The sequence below is a fragment of the Mustela putorius genome, unplaced genomic scaffold (assembly GCF_011764305.1).
Source record: "Mustela putorius furo isolate JIRA1106 unplaced genomic scaffold, ASM1176430v1.1 tig00003871_pilon_pilon_pilon, whole genome shotgun sequence".
In the NCBI taxonomy this organism is placed as follows: Eukaryota; Metazoa; Chordata; class Mammalia; order Carnivora; family Mustelidae; genus Mustela; species Mustela putorius.
In genome coordinates this window covers 7,693,637-7,715,907 of record NW_025422023.1, presented here as the reverse complement: position 1 = coordinate 7,715,907, position 22,271 = coordinate 7,693,637, and the positions used below count along the sequence as shown (strand labels likewise).

Below are 22,271 nucleotides of genomic sequence, written 5' to 3'. Positions count from 1 at the left end.
AAAAAAATCGATGAAAAAATCTGTTACAGAAGAGGAGACACAAGGAACAAAAGATAGCAGTCAAACATGACACCTGACTAGTAGAATCATGGAAATGATACAGGCACACATTATGAAAAATGTTGATGGGAGAAGTTTTTGGAGCTTTTGAGTCAGAGGTGACTATAAGATATATACTTAGAAATGTGCAACAACCGACAAGCAGCCAAAAATGTGAACCTAGAACTCTGAGGAAAGGTGCAGACTTAGGATTCACGTTCTCAGGGAAATGTGGAAAGAGAAAAACAAACTAAAGACAGTGCTTTAAACGCAATGATCTAAAGAATTAGGAAACTAGAATGGGTGAGGACCTAAAATAAGTAATACAGTATCCCAAAGCTAGGAAATCAAACGATTTAAATAAGGAAAAGGAAGTAAACTTCAATGACGTGAGTTGCTATGGAACTGTCAAGTTCATTTTAACAGCTGGGAGCTCTGTAGTTTACCATTTTGTCTTCTCACGGATAAACAGGAAATTAGTATCCAACTCTTCCCCCTGTCTTAAGCTAGAATCCCTTTTGCACTCCTACTTTTAGGGACTGGGAGTTGAAGATGAGTCCTTAACAAGCTCCCATAGTCTTTGTTTTCTTACCAGCTACCCATAGGTTTTTGTTACTTGTGCAAATGAGCAAGGCACCAAACAAAAAACATTGACTGCAACTAAGTCACAGCCTTCTAAATCATGAGGCAAAGAAGGAAGGTCGTCCAGTATTTGCATATGCTGAGTTCCACAAATAACTGTGAAAACTCCAGAAAGCCCATGGCTCCTCTATTCAATCTAGACAAGACCTTGAGTAACAGCCCTTGGAAAAGCCAAGGCAGAGGAGGTCATCAGGCTCAGAAATCCACGAACCTGGGTTTTGTTTTGTTCTTTAAGATTTTATTTTTAAGTAAGCTCTTCACCCACCGCGGCTGGAACTCACCACCCCAAGATCATGTCATAAACCCCACTGACTCAGTCAGCCAGGCGTCCCAGGAGCCTGGGACTTGTACACAGGCAACTCTGCTGCAGTTGCCCCTGTAAACAACAGCCCTTCAAACGTTTTTTACCTACAAGAAAAGATCTTAAGATAACAAGCCTTGAAAAACTAATGAAATCTGTGCACCCGCCCCACACAACGTCTTCGTGCATACATCTTCCGCAGGTCTTTTAGTGCCAGACGATAGCCAAGGAACCCTCTAACCCCGGGCCGGCGTCCCCACGTCCCCAGGTGTGCGCAGGCGCCAGGAGCAGCCCGCCCAGGGGCGGGGACGGGCGGGGACGGGCGGGGTGCGCCGGCGCAAAAGTCCCCCGCACCTCCCCGGAAATTTCACGTCGCCGGGCTTCGGAGGCGTCGGAAGTGCTTCCTGGAGCACGGAGGAGGTCGCAAGTCATGTGACGACGGCTTTCAAGGGAGACTGTCTTTGAAGCTGTCCCTGAACTTACAGCTGAGAGAACACCGCAGCCCAGAACGCCGGGTAACTTGAGCCGCTATGCGTGGTATTGAGCCCGGGTCCCCCGGTGGCGCCGGCCGTGAGACTCAGGGGAGGGAGAGGACTTGCCTTCGGGCCTAGATCTTCGCGGGTGGAGGGTGGAGTGACTGAGATAGGGCATGACAGCTACCGTCTGGGTATTTGAGAACTCGCGCTCATTCCCGCTCCCCTGGTGCGAGTCCTAGAGCCGCGGATTCTTGCCTGGCCTTGATGAGAGCTGACCCCGCTTATTAGGTTGGAGGTGGGAAGAAGTGTCGAGGGGAGAGTCACCAGGAGTTTCTCTTCCAGGAGTGGACATTGATCCTGCGGGACAAAGGGGTTCGTCATGGCGGATGTGAGTTAACACACCCACACAAGAGGAAGGGGAGGATGGGAAGTTTAGGGGAGGCCTCCTGGGCGGGGAGAGGTAAAGCTTGCCAAGGAGAGATATGTTCCCTTTCAGACCCCCACCCCCACATAGTTTCTGTAGACTCTGGAGTGAGTGACTAAGATGAAGAGATTTGCGGAGTCCCGAGTTTCTGCCCACAGTGGGTGTGTTGATGTCTTGAGGTTGAGAGAATTGTTTTCTTCCCACTCCCTAGTCCAGCAGGCTAGACTATTCAGAGAGGCTCTGAATCCCATTTGAATTTCTAAATGTTTTGCTGCTGTGAATCCACTTTTTTCCAGGAAGTGGTCATGATGTCTCTCTAGATTCACTGGAGCAAATTGAGATGATTTCTGACTGATACCTCTTTAGCACAGCAGTAAAACCCAAATTTTAAGTTTAGGAAACTTAATTGTACTAGTTACTAGAAACAACAGGGAATTAATACTACTGATGTTTGTGTCTATATTTCACATCCTGTTTTATTACTTACATGCTGGGTACTCTTCCAAACAATGAACATATACTCATTTAATTCTTACAACTTTTATGAAGTAGGCACTGTTACTGTCCTTGTGTTCTCGATGGGGAAGCTAAAGCATAGAAAGATCATGTAACTTGCCTCTGGTTACACAGCTGGGAAGTTGTAATGTCAAGATACCACCCCAGGGAGTCTGACTCCAGCTCTTAGGCTCTTAACCACTAGGCTAAATGATCACTCAACATTAATATTGAATGTGATTTTTCTTTTTAGGTTGCAAGACTATATGTTTGAGTATTTAGGAACTCTGTATGCCTTTATCACTCCATTTTTGAGTGTCTGTCATTATGTTCTTGAGAACGTATTCTCCAGTCATAGTCAAACACTGTGTATTTATTGAGTAGCACCTTGCAAAGTTTGTTGTAATAAGAGCTGTGTGTGAAATAGAGATGATGAAGGTATAATTCCTCTCCATGAGGCATTTTTTTAAAATATTTTATTTATTTGTCAGGGGGAGAGCTCATGCATGTGAACATACGAGCACAAGGAGTGGCAGGCGAAGGGAGAAGCAGACTCCCCTCTGAGCAAGGAGCCTGATGTGGGACTCCATCCCAGGATCCTGGAATCCTGACCTGAGCCAAGGCAGACACTTAACCAACTGACCCACCCAGGCATCCCTCCATGAGGGTTTAAAAAAAATTTTTTTAAAGTATAGTAGGCAGGTAGTCATAAATGTATATACATAATTGTGTGAAAATTCAAAAGAAAGAGGGATTACATCTCATTTGTGTGTATCAGGAAGGCCTATTTGTAGTATTTGGTGGTTGAGATTAGCTCTAAATAATGAGTAGCACTTTTTCTTAAAGTAAGGTTGATAGAGAATCACTATTAAAATGAATAGCGTAAGCAAAGTTTGAGAGATGGGAAAGGGAAAGGTATGTGGAGTAGCTGTGAGTAGTCCACTTTTGCTGGGTTTGAGAATATGTATGAGGGAGTGATAGGAAGCAGACTGTAAAATTAGCTGTAAACCAGAGAAGCCCAAATGAATTTGTAGAGAATTTATTCAACAGTGGAGAGTCATTCAGACATTGGTTCTCAACCCCAGCTGCACAGGGGATCATCTAGGGAGCACCTGTAGCACAGGTAGAGAAGGAGAATAATATGGTGATTGGCATTATGTAGAACTAACTGTATGGGATAGAAGTGGAAGATCAGTTTACCAGTTGGGAGGCCAGCACAAGTCACAGATAATTTTTAAAGTGAAACTAAATTGTAATGTGAGTTGAAAAGGAAAGGAAGAGGGGCGCCTGGGTGACTCAGTCAGTTAAACATCTGCCCTCAGCTCAGGTCTTCATGCTTCTCCCTCTCCTTCTGCCTGCTGTTCCCCTGATTGAGCTCAGTCTCTCTGTGTGAAATAAATAAATAAAATCTTTAAAATAAAAAAAGAAAGAAAAAAGGAGAGGAAGAGGTCATTTTAAAAACATTTGACTTCACAAATCATTTAAAGGTGATAAAGGTGAGGTTAGGGTTAAATGTTACTTTGTGTTTCAGACCTGAATAATGGGATTGGTAGTGGCATTAGTAAAGACAAGAGGAGATTGAGGAAATCTGGGTTCTTCATGAAACATAATGAGTTGAGTTTTAATGTGTGTGTTTAAGATAAGAGCAGAGGTAAGGTGGTGGTCATAACATGAAATAAAGTGAACATTCAGGTCTCGAGAATAGTAGGGATTAGAGTTTCAAAACAACAGATTCCTGATTTACCTATGTAGACCTCATAATTCCTACCTGGATTGTCAGTGAAATTCCCTGGGTGAGAAAGTGTAATAAGAGGAAATAAAATAGTCTTTTTTTTTCTTTATTCCTAATTATGTTCCATGCTTAACACTTGATACATGTTGTCATTTATCTTTAGTCATGAAAAGAAACAGAATTTCAGAGAAGTTGATTTACCCAGGATTGCTAAAAAGTAATGTGAGAAAGTTTATCTGCAGACATGGAAAGATGTTTATAATATATTCTCAAGTGAACAGGATAATAGCAACAGGATATAAAATAGTATGCAAAATATGATCTAATTTTACAGCTAATATGTATTTACTATGTATTTGTCTAGATATGCTACTCAGTTTACATACATCTTCTCAATAAATGTTAACAGTCTTATGAGATAGGTTCTGTGATTATCCCTTCTCAACAAATAATGAAACTGGGGCTTAGAGAGAAAGGTTAAATAACCTGTTTTAAGTCACATTGCTAGTATCAAAATCAAAAAGAAAAAAAAAACAAGCAAAAAAGATTATGAATTATGATTTAAAGTACCTGAAGTGTGGGTAGAACAGTTTCTAGAGAACCAGTATAAGGCATGTTGTTATAACATGACTTTTTTATATTCTCTTTCAGGACCTAAAACGATTCCTGTATAAAAAATTACCAAGGTAAAATATTACCAATTTGTTAATATATGTCGATTTTATGTAGCATTTTGTTTCTATTTATTTTAGACTAGTAGTATGTGTATATTATATTGTTATTTAACGTTTTCAAATACTTGGCACTAGACAGTACAGGAAATGTTCTTTGAATTTGTGGATAAATACTATCAGGCCTAGAGAAGTTACGTGACTTGTTGTCTGAGGTTAAATAGTTCGTGAATGCCAGAGAGCTAGAACTCCTATTTCTTGCCACTTTTAGAGTTTTTTCAAATATACTATCATAACAGTTTACTGGGTTATATTTTGAGATAGAGCAATTTTAGGGAGAAAAATGCTAGAATTTGCCTTTTCTTTAGTATTACTTTTAAAAGACCGAATTGTTGAGTTTGCATAATCCAAAAATGCTAGATGTAGATAGCAGTTCATACTCGGAAAAATCACAAGGCTTTCTTTTGCCTACCCCCAATCCATTTGATGTACCGTTATCAATTTGGCTGTGTGTGGAGAACAGCAGACTTCCTTTTAGATATTTTTGTGGTTCAAAGGACTTTGTCACTTTAGTTGTATTAAAATTCACATTTAGTTTAGTGTAAAGTAATACCTTAGAGTTAAGGACATGAGAGAGAGTAAGACATCCATTTTCACATTCCAGCATAATTGAATAACCTTCGAGGTGTAATGTAGCAGAATATGTGGTAAGATCCTTTTTTTTTTTTTTTACTTTTTTTATTCTCCAAATGTGTGAATTTAAAAAGGTTTTGGATGTTAGTTCATTTCTGTAGGTAGTTAAAAAGAAAGAAAAAGAAAAAAAATTCTCATTTAGATTTTTGCCTGGATTGTTTGATGTGGTTTGACTATTAACTTGTGCCTTTACCCTGACTATAAGCCAGTAGAAATTAATGGTATTAATGTATATTTGTCTGTATTTGGGAAAAAAATACTATTATATTCAGGAAGAAAATATTATTGAAGTGTTAAATAATTGTTACCTTTGGCTTCGTGTTAATGTAGTATTTAAATTCATTTTTACTCTCTTCTTTCTAGTGCAAACTGGAACACTGACTCTGTTCTCAACATAATGATGAGCAGGCAGTCCTAGCTTTGCACGGTAGTTCAGGGCAGTAAAATGACTGTACATGCTGAGACTGTCCAAAGCAACTTTAGTAATCCCTGGGAAAAATGACAGTTGTTTTCTGATGTTTAGAAAATTTAGTCAAAACCTTAAAACCTCTTTTGTTGGTTCTTTTTGAGGGAATGGAAACAAATGCTAAAAGCAGTATTTGTTTAATATACTGCAGTTTAAAAACAGTGGAAATACTGAGTACTAATGTTTATTTCTTCGTAGAAAACTTCTCAAGTATAGTTTGAACATACTCTTTGCATATACAGTAAAATAATATGAAAGGTATAACCTTAAGATAATGAGTAGGCATCTTTTCTGTGCCTTCAAATGAACATATACTCCTTTCTAAATTTGGATCAGCTTCCACCATTTTGTCCTTTGTACTGTCGATGTTGTGCGAAGTTTTTTGCCAGCGTCACTTCCTGTGGGCTCTCTTCATCCTTTTCATCCCAAGCACTTGCCTAATTACTGTCAGTGAACGCACTTGCACGGTTCCTCTGGCTGCATGTTTTGTGCACAACAGTGAAAGCGTCGACATTCTTTCAGCCCGTTATTTCTTCTCGAGGTGTTGACTTTCTGCTTGAATTTCACTTCCAGTATTGTCACTTTCCTTCCTTTGCTGTATTTCATCTTGATTAGCCAGTTCCCTATTTCAGTTCTGTTTTTCTTTTTAATGTCATATGCTTTACCATTAGAAAACAAGGAGATAATACTCTGTACTTTACCGTCCCTGCATACACTGAGGAATGGATGCTCGGTGACCAGTCACCAACACATTTTGAAAGAAGTGATGTGGCTGGTTCCTGATACAGTGAGATCTTACAAAGTTGTTCCCATTAGTGAGGTTTGTACTGTATGTATTTACTCACTATACCATACTTCCTGAAATTTGAGCCTTGCTTTCAGGGGGAGTGGTGGTATTTAGTTCAACTGTGAGAACTAAAATGTGTCCATATTGGAACTGTACAAAATGAAGGCTTTCTGTGTTTCTCTGTATCTGCCTTCTTGGAGGTCTGAAAGGATGATAAAATTGACCAGTAGAGTTGGAGGGAAATCCTGCACTGGCAACAGAATATAGGAGCAGAAGCATAGTTGATATGTGTAAAAAGGGTAATTGTTAAAGTGTCATGAAAATCTTTCTATAGTGGAAGAAAGGGCTTTCCGTGTATTTTGTTTTAGTTTGGTTTTTTCCCCCCCATAATGAGCAAGGCCAGTTTGATTCATATTCATTCATGACTTTTTCTTGAAAGTAGGCTTAGTGTATCCCAAAAGCGAAAGGACTGAAGAAATAATATTGAACACTTACAAAGAAAAGTAATAAAATACACATTTTGATTTGTTGCTTGATGTATGTAAAGTGAAGGGATTTGTACGAAGGCAACTTGGCTTCAGAGCTGTGGGTTCATGCTTTTAATTGTTAGAGCTCTACCTCTCAACACTGAGTCAGTAAATGGAATACGTTTTTGTCATTTTTAAATTCTCTCCTAAATACAGTTTTTGAATTTCTATTTTTTAGTCTAGTTGTAACCCAAAGTAGGCTCAGGCTTTAATAGTCACAACTTTTGTGTTTTAAAAGAACCAGAAGTTTCGTTATTATATATATGAAAGGAAGTATGATGTCTGATTACAAATACAATATTTGCTTTTTTTGAAATAAAAATGTTTGTTTTATTAAGCTTAAGGTTTAGATGTCTGCAGAATAATTTCATAACATTTAATTCCTTCTAGAAGTGCAGTGTACCTATTAACGCATCATGCTTATTTTCAGCTACTAGTAAAATCTACCTATGTTATTTTTTTGTTCACTCTGTGTAGAATTGGAAACACCTTATATATTTGTGACCTGATTTCTTTTAGTGGGTATTTTAAGTATATGAGTAATTTTTCTCTTTTGTTGGGCATTTACCTCTGTGAATTTAAAATCCATTAAAAAGAAATTCTTTATTTCTTTTAAAGATTTTATTTATTTATTTGACACACAGAGATCACAAGTAGGCAGAGAGGCAGAGGGGGTGCGGGGAAGCAGGCTCCCCACTGAACAGAGAACCCTATGCGGGGCTTGATCCCAGGACCCTAAGATCATGACCTGAGCCTAAGGCAAAGGCTTAACCCACTGAGCCACCCAGGTGCCCCAAAAGTCTTTATTTCTGCCTCCCCTTTTGGTGCACTAGTTGGCATTTAAGTTAATTATCTTGAAAATAAGAGAAAAGAAACTGTGGTGACACAGATATTTCTAAACATTTTTTTTGTAGGACTCTTTACCTGCTTTTTAGTTTGTTTATCTTTTGAGTAGGCAGTACATTCATAAAGTTCAAGATTCAGAAGGACAATAGTGAAAAGTTTCCTATCCTGTCCCCCAGGCACACAGTTCCCTTCTCAGGGATACCCAGTACCTTCAAAGATACTTTACACACCTGCAAACAAGCATGTGTATAAACACACATAGGTCAGAGTTGAGACTGTTAAAACAAAATACCATAGATTAGATTTCCTATAAATAACCAAAATTTATTTCTCACGGTTCTAGAGGCTGGAACTCCAAGATCAAGGTGCCAGCATGATTCTGAATTGCAGATTGTAGACTTCCCATATTTTCATATGGTAGAAGAAGGGCTACCTATCTCTCTAGCCTTAAGTAAGGGCACTGTATGATATCTGAGGGCTCCACCCCCCCATTCTGATGACCTCACAAAGGCCCCGCCTCCAGACACCATCACAGTGGGATTTAGGTTTCAACATGAGTTTTGCGGGCTGACATAATCATTCAGTCCATCACAACATATACATACATGTCCCTACCCTTGTTATTATGTAAGTTTTGCTTCCTATACATACTATTCAAAACTTGTTTTCACTTCACAATATACTTTTGAGATCAGCCCTTCCCAGTACATACAAAGAGCTGTTTCTTTGTTTTTAATGGCTGCAGAGTATTCCATTGTGTATGTGTGTTATAATTCATTGGACTCGTTCTTCTTGATAGGCAGGTTTCTAGTTTTTTCCTATTTCAAGTTATGCTACTATTGATAACTATATAAAGTAGTTTCTGTGTGTGCAAGTATCAGTAGGATATACTTTTATATAACCTAGTTTTTAATTAAGAAGAATTTGTTTTATAAATTAACCTTACAAGAGCACATTTTAATGTATAGATAATTCCAGGATTGAATGATAATAAAAAATAATACCAGTAAATGTTTATACAGGTTATTTCATCATTTTTACTTTTAACATGAGGTTCATAAATGGTAATGTTCATAACATTTTCTCAAAAAAAATTTTTTTGTTTTAAGAATTTTTATTTGTTTATTTGACAGACAGAGACCACAAGTAGGCAGAGAGGCAGGCAGAGAGAGGGGAAGCAGGCTCCCCGCTGAGCAGAGAGCCTGATGCGGGCTGGATCCCAGGGCCCTGGGACCATGACCTGAGCTGAAGGCAAAGGCTTTAACCCACTGAGCCACCCAGGCGCCCCCATTTTCTCAAAATTTAATAACACTTCTCTTAAAAGTTTCTCTTAAAAGACTTAAAAGTTGGCGATTCATAGACCTGTACCCCTGGGGATAAAAATACATTATATGTTTATAAAAAATTTTTTTTAATTTAATAAAAGGGAAAAATAAATAAAAGTAAAATTGCAGTCTCAAAAAAAAAAGAAGCTTTTGCCACTGGGATCTTTAAAATTTAATTTCAGTGTAGAATATGACTATTCCTTATTTCTAACTTAAAACATTAAGGTTAACACAACAAGGAATGGATAATCTGAGTTAGAGTAGGAACGTTGAACATATTTCTGAGTAGCAATCTTGGATATTATAAGATCATAGAACTGAAAGTTTGAGAATGTTTTCCCATTCTAATTTTTAGCACTTTAGTTTTGTAGCTCTAGAAATTCTCTTATGAATTAATACTTCAACTGCACTAATAAATCCAGTGTGTGCAGATGACACTCTGATGCTAAGTACTAATAATTAATATTTTTAAATTTTAACTATGTACCAGCCTCTACATTATTATTTTATTAAATTTTATAATAATTACATAAATACAGTTATTCCCATTTTCATATTGTTAATGGAGTTTTCATAATTGACCCAGGGTAGTGTAAATAGTACGCTAGGCTGGACTAGATGGTTATAGTCTTGACCATTCCGCTCACTGCTTCTTATGTAGGCATAGCTGAAGAGATTGCTACATGACCTTCATTCTTTCCATTCTGTTCCTTTAGCCTAGATTAGTCTTTCTGCCCCTCTTCTCTTGACCAGTGCTGTAACATCTCAGCTTAGCTGTCACTGTCTCAGGGAAGCCTTCCCTGACCCACTTGTGTAGATCAACCACCTTTTTATAGGTTCTCATAACGCACAGTTATCTTGATGGCACTTGATACCATTGTCACTGTAGCTGCTGCTGATAACCTGTCACACTTGCATAAATAAAGGAAAGATAATTAACAATTATAATGGAGAATTATGCATGTTTTAGATCTTTATCAATTGCATAAATTTGTGAAGATTATAAGCATGACAGTAATACGCATGTTTATTCAATTTCTAGAAGTTTTGGCAGACATCTAGGAACTTTTGAGGTCAGTAACTGAGTTGACATAGTTTTTCAGAAATGTACATGAAAATCCCCAGAATGACTTTGAGGTACATATTTTGAGAAAATGAAATGCTTCATAAGATTTTAATTTCTTTTTTTTCTTCTAGTGTTGAAGGGCTCCATGCTATCGTTGTGTCAGACAGAGACGGAGTCCCCGTTATTAAAGGTAAAACCGTGCCTCCCTGCCAGTGTCGTGTTTGCTTTTGAATAAAAACATATTTAGGTCTGAGTGGTGCAGAAGGCAAGCGTATAAAAGCTGTTTCAATAAATCTAGGAGATGGTCTTAGTTTGGGGGGAGATGTTTGCTTTTGTATGTGGAAGGCTTCGTTGGAGCTTATAACTTACTATGTGTTGAATGATTGTGTCACCGTTGAGAGTTTAAGCAGGAATTTATCACAAGCCTAGTTTTTCATGAAAGACATTAGTGGCATAATGTCAAGAGTAAATGTCAGTGCTGGGACTGGGACTGTATGTAGCTACATATATTGTACACACAGACTTCCCCTGACATCTGTTTTTTAATTAGTACTGCTGGTGGTTTGGAGATAAACTTTCATACATCTGAATTAACATATTGATTGTTTTGCTGAATCTTTATTGATTTTCTCCTTCTTTACTGGAAATAAGATTTTTTTTTAACTTTTAACTTCACAATTACTTTAGTTAACCAGACTCTAACAAGACTTTCTTACCTAAAGAAGAGCTTGTTAACCTAAAAAAAGAAAAAAAAAATTTTTTGCGTGATTTTCAGGAGGTCTTTTTTGGGTTTTTTTTAGATTTTAGTTAGTTATTTGAGAGAGTGTGTATGTGTTTGTGCATGTGCTTAGGCAAGCAGGGGGAGAGGGACAAGCAGACTCTGGCTAGAGCTGGAGCACAGATCCCAATGTGGGGCTCTATCCCTGGGCCCTGAGATTATGACGTGAGCTGAAATCAAGAGTTGGTCGCTTAGTCGACTGAGCTACCCAGGCACCCCTGAGCTTTAGTCTTTAAGTATATATGATGTCACTGGGTGACCATGTATTAAGACCATTTTTAATACTTGTGTCTTAAGCCATTATCACATGAATGTTCATAGTTCTGTAGGGATGCTATAATAGCTTTATCAAAGAAAGATGAAATGATTTTCTTTACATTTTGTTTACAGTTTTCCACCCGAGGTTATCATATATGTCAGATAATTTTAGACCTTAGAATTAAAAGGAAGTTTAGAAATTACCTAATTTAGTTCTTTCATTTTGTAAACAGAGATGGTCAAGTGCAAAGAGTGCATTGTTAGTACAAAGTTGCACATGAGTCAGTGATAAGATAATAATAGAATACATACAATATATTATGTATATTATAAATAATATACATATATTATTATATATGTACATATATAATATATGTACATATATGTATTATATATATGTATTATATGTGTATTATATATGTATAATTGATATACATATATTATTATAAATAATATACATATTAGAATATATAATGATTCTAATAATAGAATACATACAATATATTATGTATATTATAAATATATATTATAGTATAACATATATTAGAAACAAAATACTAAACTATAATTATAATAGAACCCATTATCTTCTGATGTGTAGTTCAGTGTGCGTTCTAACCCACCATAAAACATAGATGACTGTGGGCAAGTAAGTCACCTGCGTTTTTGCCTTTACTCAGTTCTGAACAAAATTAAAATAATCGGCAGCTCTAATTTTCTTTCTTAGGAGCTCTGTGTTAAAGCTGTTGGTACAACTAACTCCATTTAGGCCTTTTAATCAGTGAAAGAAACTTACAACAGATGGCCACCTCCAAATTTATTAATACCTATAAGTAATGCTGCTATAGGTTTTATGAGAGAAATATTTTCTGGAAGCTTTTTTTATTCTAGCTTGGCTCTCGGTTAACCAGAATATCCAGTTTATTAAACATACTGATTAATTTGTGTTTTAAAGTAGATATTAAGAAAACTAAACATTTAGTATTCTTTTTTAAAAAAATTGTGAGAACTAGTATTTCTTTCCTTAGTTATGATCACTCAATTTCTGGTGAAGCAGTTTCTCACCTAAATTGATGAGATCCAGTTAGTGATATGATTTTCAGTATAGTGAAGCATAATAGCCCTTCTCTCAATATTTTCACTGATTTATGTTTAAAAAAAAAAGTGCAGTAAACTTCTCTGTGTCATATCCACTGCGTGATTTTTTTTTTTTTTAATCATTTGTATTTCCAGTGGCCAATGATAATGCCCCAGAGCATGCTTTGAGACCTGGTTTCTTATCTACTTTTGCCCTTGCAACAGACCAAGGGAGCAAACTTGGACTTTCAAAAAATAAAAGTATCATCTGTTACTATAACACCTACCAGGTAGGTTCATAATTATAGAGCTGTTTGCTGTTTTCAACTGTTGTTATGCCTTCTATACAAAATAGCTTGTGTTTTTATTCTAAATTTTAGTTTTGAAGCATGGATGACATTTTAAAATTTTAGCCTTCAAATTGGTTGTGTTGAATTGTAGTAATTGTCTTCACATTTTATACCAGGAATTAATTAATGTGGAAAAGTAGTCAAAAGATTTATTAATAAAATATGTTATTCTAAAAAGGGAAGTCAGGTCACTATTACCTCCAGTAGATGGTGCCCTTAGCTTAACAAATGTGATTTCTCAAATAACACACTTTTTTTTGTTATGACAAATAAAAAATTTTCCCTGGATAGTAATGCTAAGTTATTGAAATTTGTTACTGCTGCTAATTCCTTCATTTGGTTTGGAAGATATATTTTCAGTGAGGTTATCATGAAGAAATTTCATTGCTACATACCTCTTGGTCCCCAGCTGCATTTTCTTATTTAGAGTAAATTAATTGCTTCTGCTTTAGAGCAGTGTTTCCCAGAGTTTGATTCATGTACTGCTGATGTTACACGTTATATTTCTATTTTAAAACTTCATATTTTCATGTGTATTGGACAGAAGATAATCAACCCTTTTGACCTTCAATTTCATCAATAAGGATTAGTTTGAAGCTAAGTTTTTTTAAACGATAGTTGATTTGAAGGCAACTTAAATTTAAATTAATAGTGGTACACAGGAGGCAGGGAAATCATGAAGGTATAAATACTTGAATGAGAAATACTGACTTCAGCCATTTAATTGTCAAGTGTTTGTGGAGCCCCTGCCATGTAATAATTGACACACCACTGGTCTTTGGGAGGTAAAGAGGTGAAGGTAGCATAGTTCCACCTTTAGATCTCTCCAGGCTGAGTAATCATAATGGCTTTAAGAGATACTCAGTAAGTCTGTTGAATGGAAATACTTGTTTTCAGCTCTTTCATATTACATAATGGGGTAGGTAGTATCTTACACATTGGCCATTTAAATAAAAGTTTTGAAAGATTAAGGTATTTCATTTGAATAACATTTATTTAGATCTTAACTTTCTTTTTAGGTGGTTCAATTCAATCGTTTACCTTTGGTGGTGAGTTTCATAGCCAGCAGCAATGCCAATACAGGTGTGTTTTAACTACCTTCAATACAGCTTTTAATTTCTTATAACACCATATCTGAACAGTCTAATATGATCAGAATAGTAGATTTAGAGTCAAAAAAGCTGAATTCAAGACCTACCTCCACCATCTATCCCTTGGTCTCCAGAAAAGTTTAACTTCTGTGACTTCTGTTTTCCCTGGCTATATAATGGAGCTAATATCTGCTTTCTTTGTCTCATGGGGTTATTTTCTAGTTCAAATGAGACATCGTATGGGTAGGTGATCCTTGAAGACAGAAAGGGAAATTAAATTAAATTAAATCTTCACCCCTTGAATGCTACAGCTTGCTCACATTAAAACAGCTTAAGAAAACACAAAAAGAGTAGAGTAGATAACCACACACATAAAATGGTCAAGGATGAGTTTCAATTCTATGTAGACCCATCTATTAGTTGATAAAATCTTGAATGATAGTGGGCAACATTAATGTGATTGAGAATTCTAAGAGCATGACTAGGATGAACTTAAACATGTGTTCTTCCTGAGGTTCGAAGAATTTGAGATCAAACACCAGGAAGCTGTACTTTCTATGGCAGATCATAAGATCCCATTATATTCAATAGCCCTCACTGGATATTTATGTTTAAAATAATGACTGTATTCTATAATTAACATGCTCCCTTTTGGATAAAGTGGGGTTTTTTTGTTTGTTTGTTTTTAAGTATTCTTTAGATTTGGCTGCCATTTAGAACTATTATGCATTCATTTTCTGTTTTGTTTTGTTTTTTTCTTTCCAAGTTGTTTGACCAAATCACCAAATCTCTTTCCAGCTATGTCACTGAAACATGTTCTTTAGATTCCTCATCTTTAAAGTGAGGGTTTCAGATTTGATGATCTAGAAGGTCTCTTCCATTTCTAAATGTTTTGAAGTTGTAAAATGCTCTGTGTGAAAACACTTTGTTAATTATGTAGGACAGTAATGGTGTTGACATTTAAAGTATACTGAACCTTAATTGTGATGTCACCATCATGTACTAAATCATCCCTTGTTACAAATTTTGATAATATAATAGAATAATATTTTAGTATCTAGAATAATTTTCAGAATTTTTTTAGCAAGATCTTTGAGCATTAAACAGCATCTAAGATATATAAGATATATAGTTTTTCACTCTGGTAAACTAAAGAGAAGCTAGATATGCTCATTTTTAGACTACTTTGTCTCCCAGATTCAGCACTGAATTTTAAACCTGGAAGTTTATAATTTATGCTCCTACCATTCATCTTTAAAATTAATTTTTTCATTTGAAAGACCTATTTATACTTTAGCTTTACCAAATTTATAAAATAAACAATATTTCTTTGTTCAAGGTTGATGCAGGTGTCTTCCTCTGTTTTGATAAAGTACATTAAAATTTGTTCAGGAAAAAGGGCACCTTTTTAAGTAAAAATCTTGTATCATTTCTGAATGAGTACAGATTTTGAAACAGTGGAGTATAAATTAAAGTTTTCCTTTCAAAACTAACAAAATTACAGTGCATACAATTCATTTTATACCTTTTAATGCATATAAATATTTTTCATTTATTTACTTTAATAATAGATGAAGAAAGTAAAATAGATGAACAAAGGGTGTTTGATTAGTTAGAATTAAAACAGTATTTTGCTTTATGGGGAGTAAACTAGATCTTGTTTGCTTTTTAGTAACTAAATTTTAACAGGAGGAAACCTAAGTCAAAAACATTCTTAGGAACATTTCTCTGATGTTCTAATTTTCTTAATCTCTGTTTTAGGACTCATTGTCAGCCTAGAAAAGGAACTTGCTCCGTTATTTGAAGAATTGAGACAAGTTGTTGAAGTTTCTTAATCTGGCAGTGGTTTTGATGTACACTTTATTTTCATTATGACCGACAAAATATCAATCCAGCAATCTTTACACCACAACAGTCCTTGTATCTGTGTACTCAAGAAAGGGTCCCTTTTCCCACCTGACACTAAAGAAAGAGCCCACAGAAACAATTTATGGACAGACTGATTGTTATCTTTTCTTGTGTAGGGTCTTTTCTTGATGTAATGAGATCTGGGGTTACCACAGAGATGGTTCAGTACATCACAGCTCCCATGGAGTTAATCCAGTCACAAATATGCATGAGATTCTATTCAGTGGGTCAGAATCAAAATGGTACTTTGATCCACTTGAGCCATGAAGTGCTCCCTATTATATAGTATGCCCAGGCCTGCAGAATGAGGCAGAACCTTTTTATTGTGAATAATAATGAGGACATATTTTTCTTTATATTGTTTTATTTCTTTGCATTGAGTGTGAGGAAGATAAAATGGCTTAGTAAAAGTAATAAAATCAGTACAATCACTAACTTTTCTATGTATATATTATTTTACAGTATAGATGAATATTACTAATTGATTTGATTCTTCTCAGAGGGTGCTGTGCTGCTCTTTAATTAAATTAAAAATGATAGCTAATGGTTTTTTTTTCTCCACTCTGCTTTCTATAACCAGTCAGTGTTTTAATGGTTGTGTGTTCTTTATAAAATTTAGAAGTGATTCGTAATTGAATTCTGCTGCCAGTATTGGTATTTATGTAAACATGGTAGTAAAGCCTTTTTTTTTTTCATACATAAGTATAAATAAAATCATATTTTTTAAGTATACTTTGAACACTAAATAGGTTTCTTTCCTGGCTTCTTTCAAAAGTTTAAAGACTATAATTAACTGAATTCACTTTCAACTATGTGCATAAGCAGTGAGTGTTGCTTATAGATACTGGTTTGGAGACAGATTTACCTGGTGGCAGTTGGAAAACAAACCTTATCCATGAGCTTCATTTAATCTCTACAAAAGAAGTATCTTGGTTCTAGAATATGCCCTTTATATTCAGGAAGGCAGTCCATCATTCAGAATTGTGGTTTCTTCCTAGGTTCTTTGACAGAGTTAGTCACGGGAGTTCAGTGCATGTACATTGAGCGCCTAGGTGTGCCATGTACCAGAGCGGTCACGTTGCAGGGTCCTGAGTAGTATAATTCACATCCTGTTTCCGGGCTCCAGGGTCTCTTATGGGCAAGGTGTGAATGCTGTCCCTGGAGTTGTACGGTGAGGAGTCAGCCAGCACAGTTCGTGCTTGCTCCTTCCTCCCTCCCTCCGTCCCTTCCCCTCCATTTCCTTTCTCTGCAAATATGAAACTGAATTGTGGTTCCTTCCTTTAAAGAACTTAGAGCTCAGTAAATAAAGATAGGTAGAGGAAGTACTGTGATAAAAGCTCTGCAGCTGTCAAGCTGTAGAGATCCAGAAGGCGGGCATTTAAAGATTTTTTTTTTTTTTTTTGACAGATAGAGATCACAGGTAGGCAGAGAGAGAGAGGAGGAAGCAGGTTCCCTGCCGAGCAGAGAGCCCGATGTGGGGCTCCATCCCAGGACCCTGGAACCATGAACTGAGCCGAAGGCAAAGGCCTTAAACCACTGAGCCACCCAGGCGCCCCAGAAGGCGGGCATTTAAATTGGCAGGAGAGACAGCCTGTGTGTGGACAGAGAGGCAAGAGGGCATGTCTGACCTGCAGGGAGCTAGAAATAGTTCAGAAAACCTAATAATGCACGCTCTACACCCGTTACAATGTAGAATTACCCCCCAAATAAAATAAAATCTAGACTTCCCATTATCTGGATTATTAAATTGTGTTCAGGACATCATTGCTAATGTGTAATATAGAACTTTAATTTCGGGGAATAATTATTGTATACCTAAAAATCCCAGAAAAGGAAACTATCCTAAATGGATGTATGTTTAACCTTTGCATGGTGAATACTGCTACTATTAAAATTTCTTTTTGAAGGAGTAGATAAGTTACTCAACAGTTTATGTGGGAAAATAGGTAGATGAAGATCACTAAGGAATGTTTGCAAAGCTAATGCCAAACTAGATGAACTACTTTTATTTATTTATTTATTTTAAATATTTTACTTATTCATTTGTCAGAAAGAGAACACAGGCAGGCAGAGAGAGAGGCAGACTCCCGCTGAGCAGGGAGCCTGATGTAGGGCCCCATCCCAGGACACTGGGATCATGACCTGAGCTGAAGGCAGGTGCTTAACCGACTGAGCCACCCCGGAGCCCAGGTGAACTACTTTCAAAAGGTAGTCTAAACTTCATAATTAGATCAGTGGAACAGTCTTAGCCAGAAACAGATTTTGGTAGATACATGAGGACTTAAAACATTTTGAGGAGGACTTAAGTCAGTGCAAAAAAGATTATTCAGTAAGTAGGACAGGCATTTTTTATGCCTTGCTGGTAGAAGTGTATATTATTATATGCCCTTTATATAGGACTGTTTGCCAATCTCTGTGAAACTTGCAAATGCACAGAACTTTGGCCTAGTGTGTTAGGATTCTCTAGGGCAACAGACCCAGTAGGATATACGTTTTTTATTATGTACAAGTATATATTATATATTTCACACAAATGTAACAGATTTATTGTGAGGAATTGGCTCTCATAATTCCTGGAAACCGAGACCTGCCATGGTCTGCCATCTGTAAGCGGGAGAACCTGGGGAGCCAGTGGTGTGAATTCCAGTGAGGCCAGATGAGATGATATTACCTGGCTCAAGGCAAACAAAAGGGGCAAATTCCTTCTTGTTCCAGCTTTTATTTTAGTCAGGGTTTCAGTAGATTGGATGATGCCCACCCCTACCATAGAGGGCAATCCACTTGTCCATAGCTTGAATGCTAGAGGAACATCCCCACAGACCTGAAATAATGTTAATTTGGGCATCCTGTAGCCAGTTGTTGATAAAAAGTCACCATACCCAGCAATTCCACTTACAGAAATTTCTACTGATGCAAATGGACATGTGCAAAATTATAATTTTGTAGGTATATTCGTTGCAACTCGGTGATATAAGGAATGAAAACAACCTGAGTAGGGGCTCAGTGGGTTAGGCCTCTGCCTTCAGCTCGGGTCATGATCCCAGAGTCCTGGGATCAAGCCTGTGTTGGGCTCTCTGCTCGCTGAGGAGACTACTTCCCCCTTTCTCTCTGCCTGCCTCTCTGACTACTTGTGATCTCTCTGTCAAATAAATAAATAAAATCTTAAGAAAAAAAAAAACCTAAATATCCCATCATAGATAGGTTGAGCCCTATGTTCTGTGCTTCCTAACAGTACCAGATTATACCTGCTATTTTTTGTGTAATTAATGCTCCTTTTCTCTCTCTCTCTCTCTCTTTTTTAAGATTTTTATTTTAGAGAGAGGGGGAGGGAGACAAGGGGGGGGGATCCCAAACAGATTCTGTGCCAAGCCTGCCATGGGCTCTATCCCATGACCCAGACCTGAGCCAGAATCACAAATGGGTCACTCAGCTGACTGAGCCACCCTTGCAGCCCTGTGAATGTTCCTTTCAACTCTTAACTGTCCTCTTTAGATGAGAAACTACTTAGACACCCTAATCATAGAGGACTGGTTAAATAAATTACTACACTTTCCCAATGGGGAAAAGAATGGAGAAGTGCTTTAGTTAGGGAGATAGAAATCCAAGACATGATGTTCAAAGAGAAAAGCAGAGTGTGAAATTGCATGGTGTACTGCAATTTATATATAAGAAGAAAAAATATACATGTACATTGATGTTTGATTGTGTATGATAGGAGGACATGGTCATACTGGTAGCCTCCAAGGACTGGAGCTAGATACCTGGGGCTCAGGGATCCCGGAAATGAGCCTTTTCACTGTAAACCACATCGGTGGTTTTTTAATTTTTCATTTCAAAAATCATAAAATATTCCAGCAAACAAAATTTATAAAAATATGATGATAGGGTATTTGGAGAAGAAAATTCTATCAGTCAAGAATTGCCAAAGAAACAGACGCAGGAGGATAGGTATTAAATGTATTTCAAGGAACTGGTTTATGTGATTGTGGGAAGTGAGTGGTCCAAAATCCATAGGGCAGGCCCGAAGTTTGGGCAACCTCAGGAGGGAGCTGCAGCTGCAGTCTTCAGGCAGAAGGCTTCTGATTTCCTCATGGAAACCTCTGTTTTGCTCTTAAGGTCGGCCTTTCAACTGACTGGATGAGGCCTGCTCATATTAGGGAAGATAATCTCTTTATTTAGATTCAGTGGATGGTAGATGGGTGCTAAGCACATCTATAAAATAACACTGCCACATGTAGATTTGTGGTCTTTTGAATAACAGGGTACTAGAGCCTTGCTAAGTTGATACCTAAAACTAACCTTCACAGTCTGCATCTGTCAGCTTGGCATCATAGACATCTTCCTAAAGCACACTTAACCTCCAAATAAAGTCAGTAATCAAGTTGTGTTTCTGTCATCAAACATCAAACAACTAACCCACATACGGAGGACACGTTCCCTCTCCCCAGAATAGGATGCAGAGTTCTTGGGTGATGTTTACTTTTCTCCTATATTACAGTTTAAATGCTGTGATGTAAGGTTAACCATTTTTAATACATCTTATGTTAGATGATAAGAGGGTGCAAGAGGAAAGGAAAATTTGCTAAATATGTATTTATATTTATGTACACACATTCATAACAAAACAAGGAAGAAATGTAGTAATCACAGTCCTTGTCTCTCAACTGAGTTTGTGATTGTAGCTGGTGTTTATAATTGTCTCCCATTACCCCACGCCATGCTCCCTGTGCCCTCAGCAAGCCCCTCAGCTGGTCATGGCTCTGCCTGTGGGGTGGCCCAAACCTTTATTCCTGAAGAATCCAAGCCATGGGTTGTCCTGCCTGAATTGAACTATAGTTTTCCACTGACTTTAATCACAGGACTCAGTGGCACTGAGATCCCCTAGATGTCCTGTGTGAACATACTCTTCCCTCCATGGTGCAGTCACAGCCCAGGTTCCCCCTGGTAATGAGCCTCAGTCAGACCCACCAGGTCAGCCATTCCCTCCCTTACCTGTTGAATCACAGCTAGGAACCCAAAGCTGGTAGCAGTCTTAATGTCCAGTTGAATGAATAGATCATTGTTCTCCTGGTGGAAGGAAGCATTCCTCCCTTTGGAACAAGAACACCTAGCCTAAGAACCTGGGGATACTGCCCCTGCCCAGCCAGGCATTGCCACCTAGGGAGTGCTATAACTGAGTCTTCAAAATGCCATTCCACCATTCTGTTGGGCCTGCTGCTTCAGGATGAGAAGGAACACGGTAAAACCAACAAATTCCATGAGCAATATGAGAAATCTGTTACTTCCAAAATCCAAAGAGGCCCAGTAGGTATTGTGCCTCTTTTTTGGTTGTGAAAGGGGCCAGATGCAACAAGTTACCCTTTATCCCAGAAAAGCTCTCTTGACCTATCCCATGCCACCGGACCCCAAGAATCTCAGTGAGGTGGAAAGCTCCTGAGTTTTTGCTGAATTTATCTCCCACCCTCAAACACATAATCTTATCACTATGTCTAGAACAGTTGCTACTTCTTGCTCCTTAGGCCCAATCAGCATCATGTTATCATCAATGCAGTGGACCCATGCAATGTTATGAGAAATGTGATCAAGGTCAGTGTGGACTAAATGATGGCATAAGGCTGAACTGAAGTAGGATAAACCTCCGAGATAGGATAGCGAAAGGTGGGTGCTGACCTTGCCAGATAAAGCCAGCTGCTTCTGGTAGTCTTTACCAATAAAAAAATAAATAATAATTTGCCAGATCAATAGCTGCATGTCGGGGACCAGGGGATGTGTTAACCTCCTCAAGCAACGGAATCATATCTAGAACTAGCTGCAGTTGGCGTTGCCACCTGATTGATAATCCACTGTCATTCTCCAAGATTCATCTATTTTCCGCACAGGCCAGATGGGTGGGCTGCATGAGGATGTGGTGGGAAATTACCTGCCCTGCATCCTGCAAGTCGTTGATGGTGACACCAAGCTCCGAGACCCTTCCAGAAATATGGTATTGCTTCTGGCTTACGGTCTTCCCGGTTGAGGCAGTTCCGGTGACTTACGTAGTACATTTTATAAGTTAGCTTCACCTCTTCATGTCAGAACCCCTCCAAAAGTTACTCTAGCCCTGCTGAGGTGTACTCTCTCCATCACAGAGTTTCAAGTGCCTCACGTGCAGAATTTGTCTTATTTACTTCGATACATTATCATATACTCTCTTTTTCCATATTTAACTAAGAACTCCTTCAGGACCAGGACTGGCTCTTCAACCCCAAATTCTCTGTAGCACACAGTCTAATGGAAGTGGGTTCTCTTCATGGCCATTTATGACATTAATCAGTCGTTA

The 22,271-nt window shown here is 37.6% G+C and overlaps 1 protein-coding gene across 4 annotated transcripts; it reads left to right on the top strand.

Annotated features, from left to right (window-relative positions):
* Positions 1-1,356: 1,356 nt before the first annotated feature.
* Positions 1,357-16,684, top strand: LAMTOR3 (late endosomal/lysosomal adaptor, MAPK and MTOR activator 3). 4 transcript variants are annotated; one of them, XM_013054054.2, is made up of 8 exons: positions 1,357-1,497; positions 1,801-1,846; positions 4,761-4,795; positions 5,445-5,487; positions 10,622-10,680; positions 12,760-12,893; positions 13,973-14,036; positions 15,806-16,684. In XM_013054054.2, exons 4-8 carry the CDS (start codon positions 5,483-5,485, stop codon positions 15,877-15,879), a joined length of 336 nt encoding a protein of 111 aa, XP_012909508.1. In that variant the 5' UTR covers positions 1,357-1,497; positions 1,801-1,846; positions 4,761-4,795; positions 5,445-5,482; the 3' UTR covers positions 15,880-16,684. The 4 variants fall into 4 exon arrangements, with proteins under 4 accessions (XP_012909508.1, XP_004748233.1, XP_044923003.1 ...); XM_004748176.3 differs by lacking the exon at positions 5,445-5,487; XM_045067068.1 differs by lacking the exon at positions 5,445-5,487 and having other exon boundaries at positions 1,363-1,497; positions 1,747-1,846.
* The last annotated feature ends 5,587 nt before the right edge of the window (positions 16,685-22,271 follow it).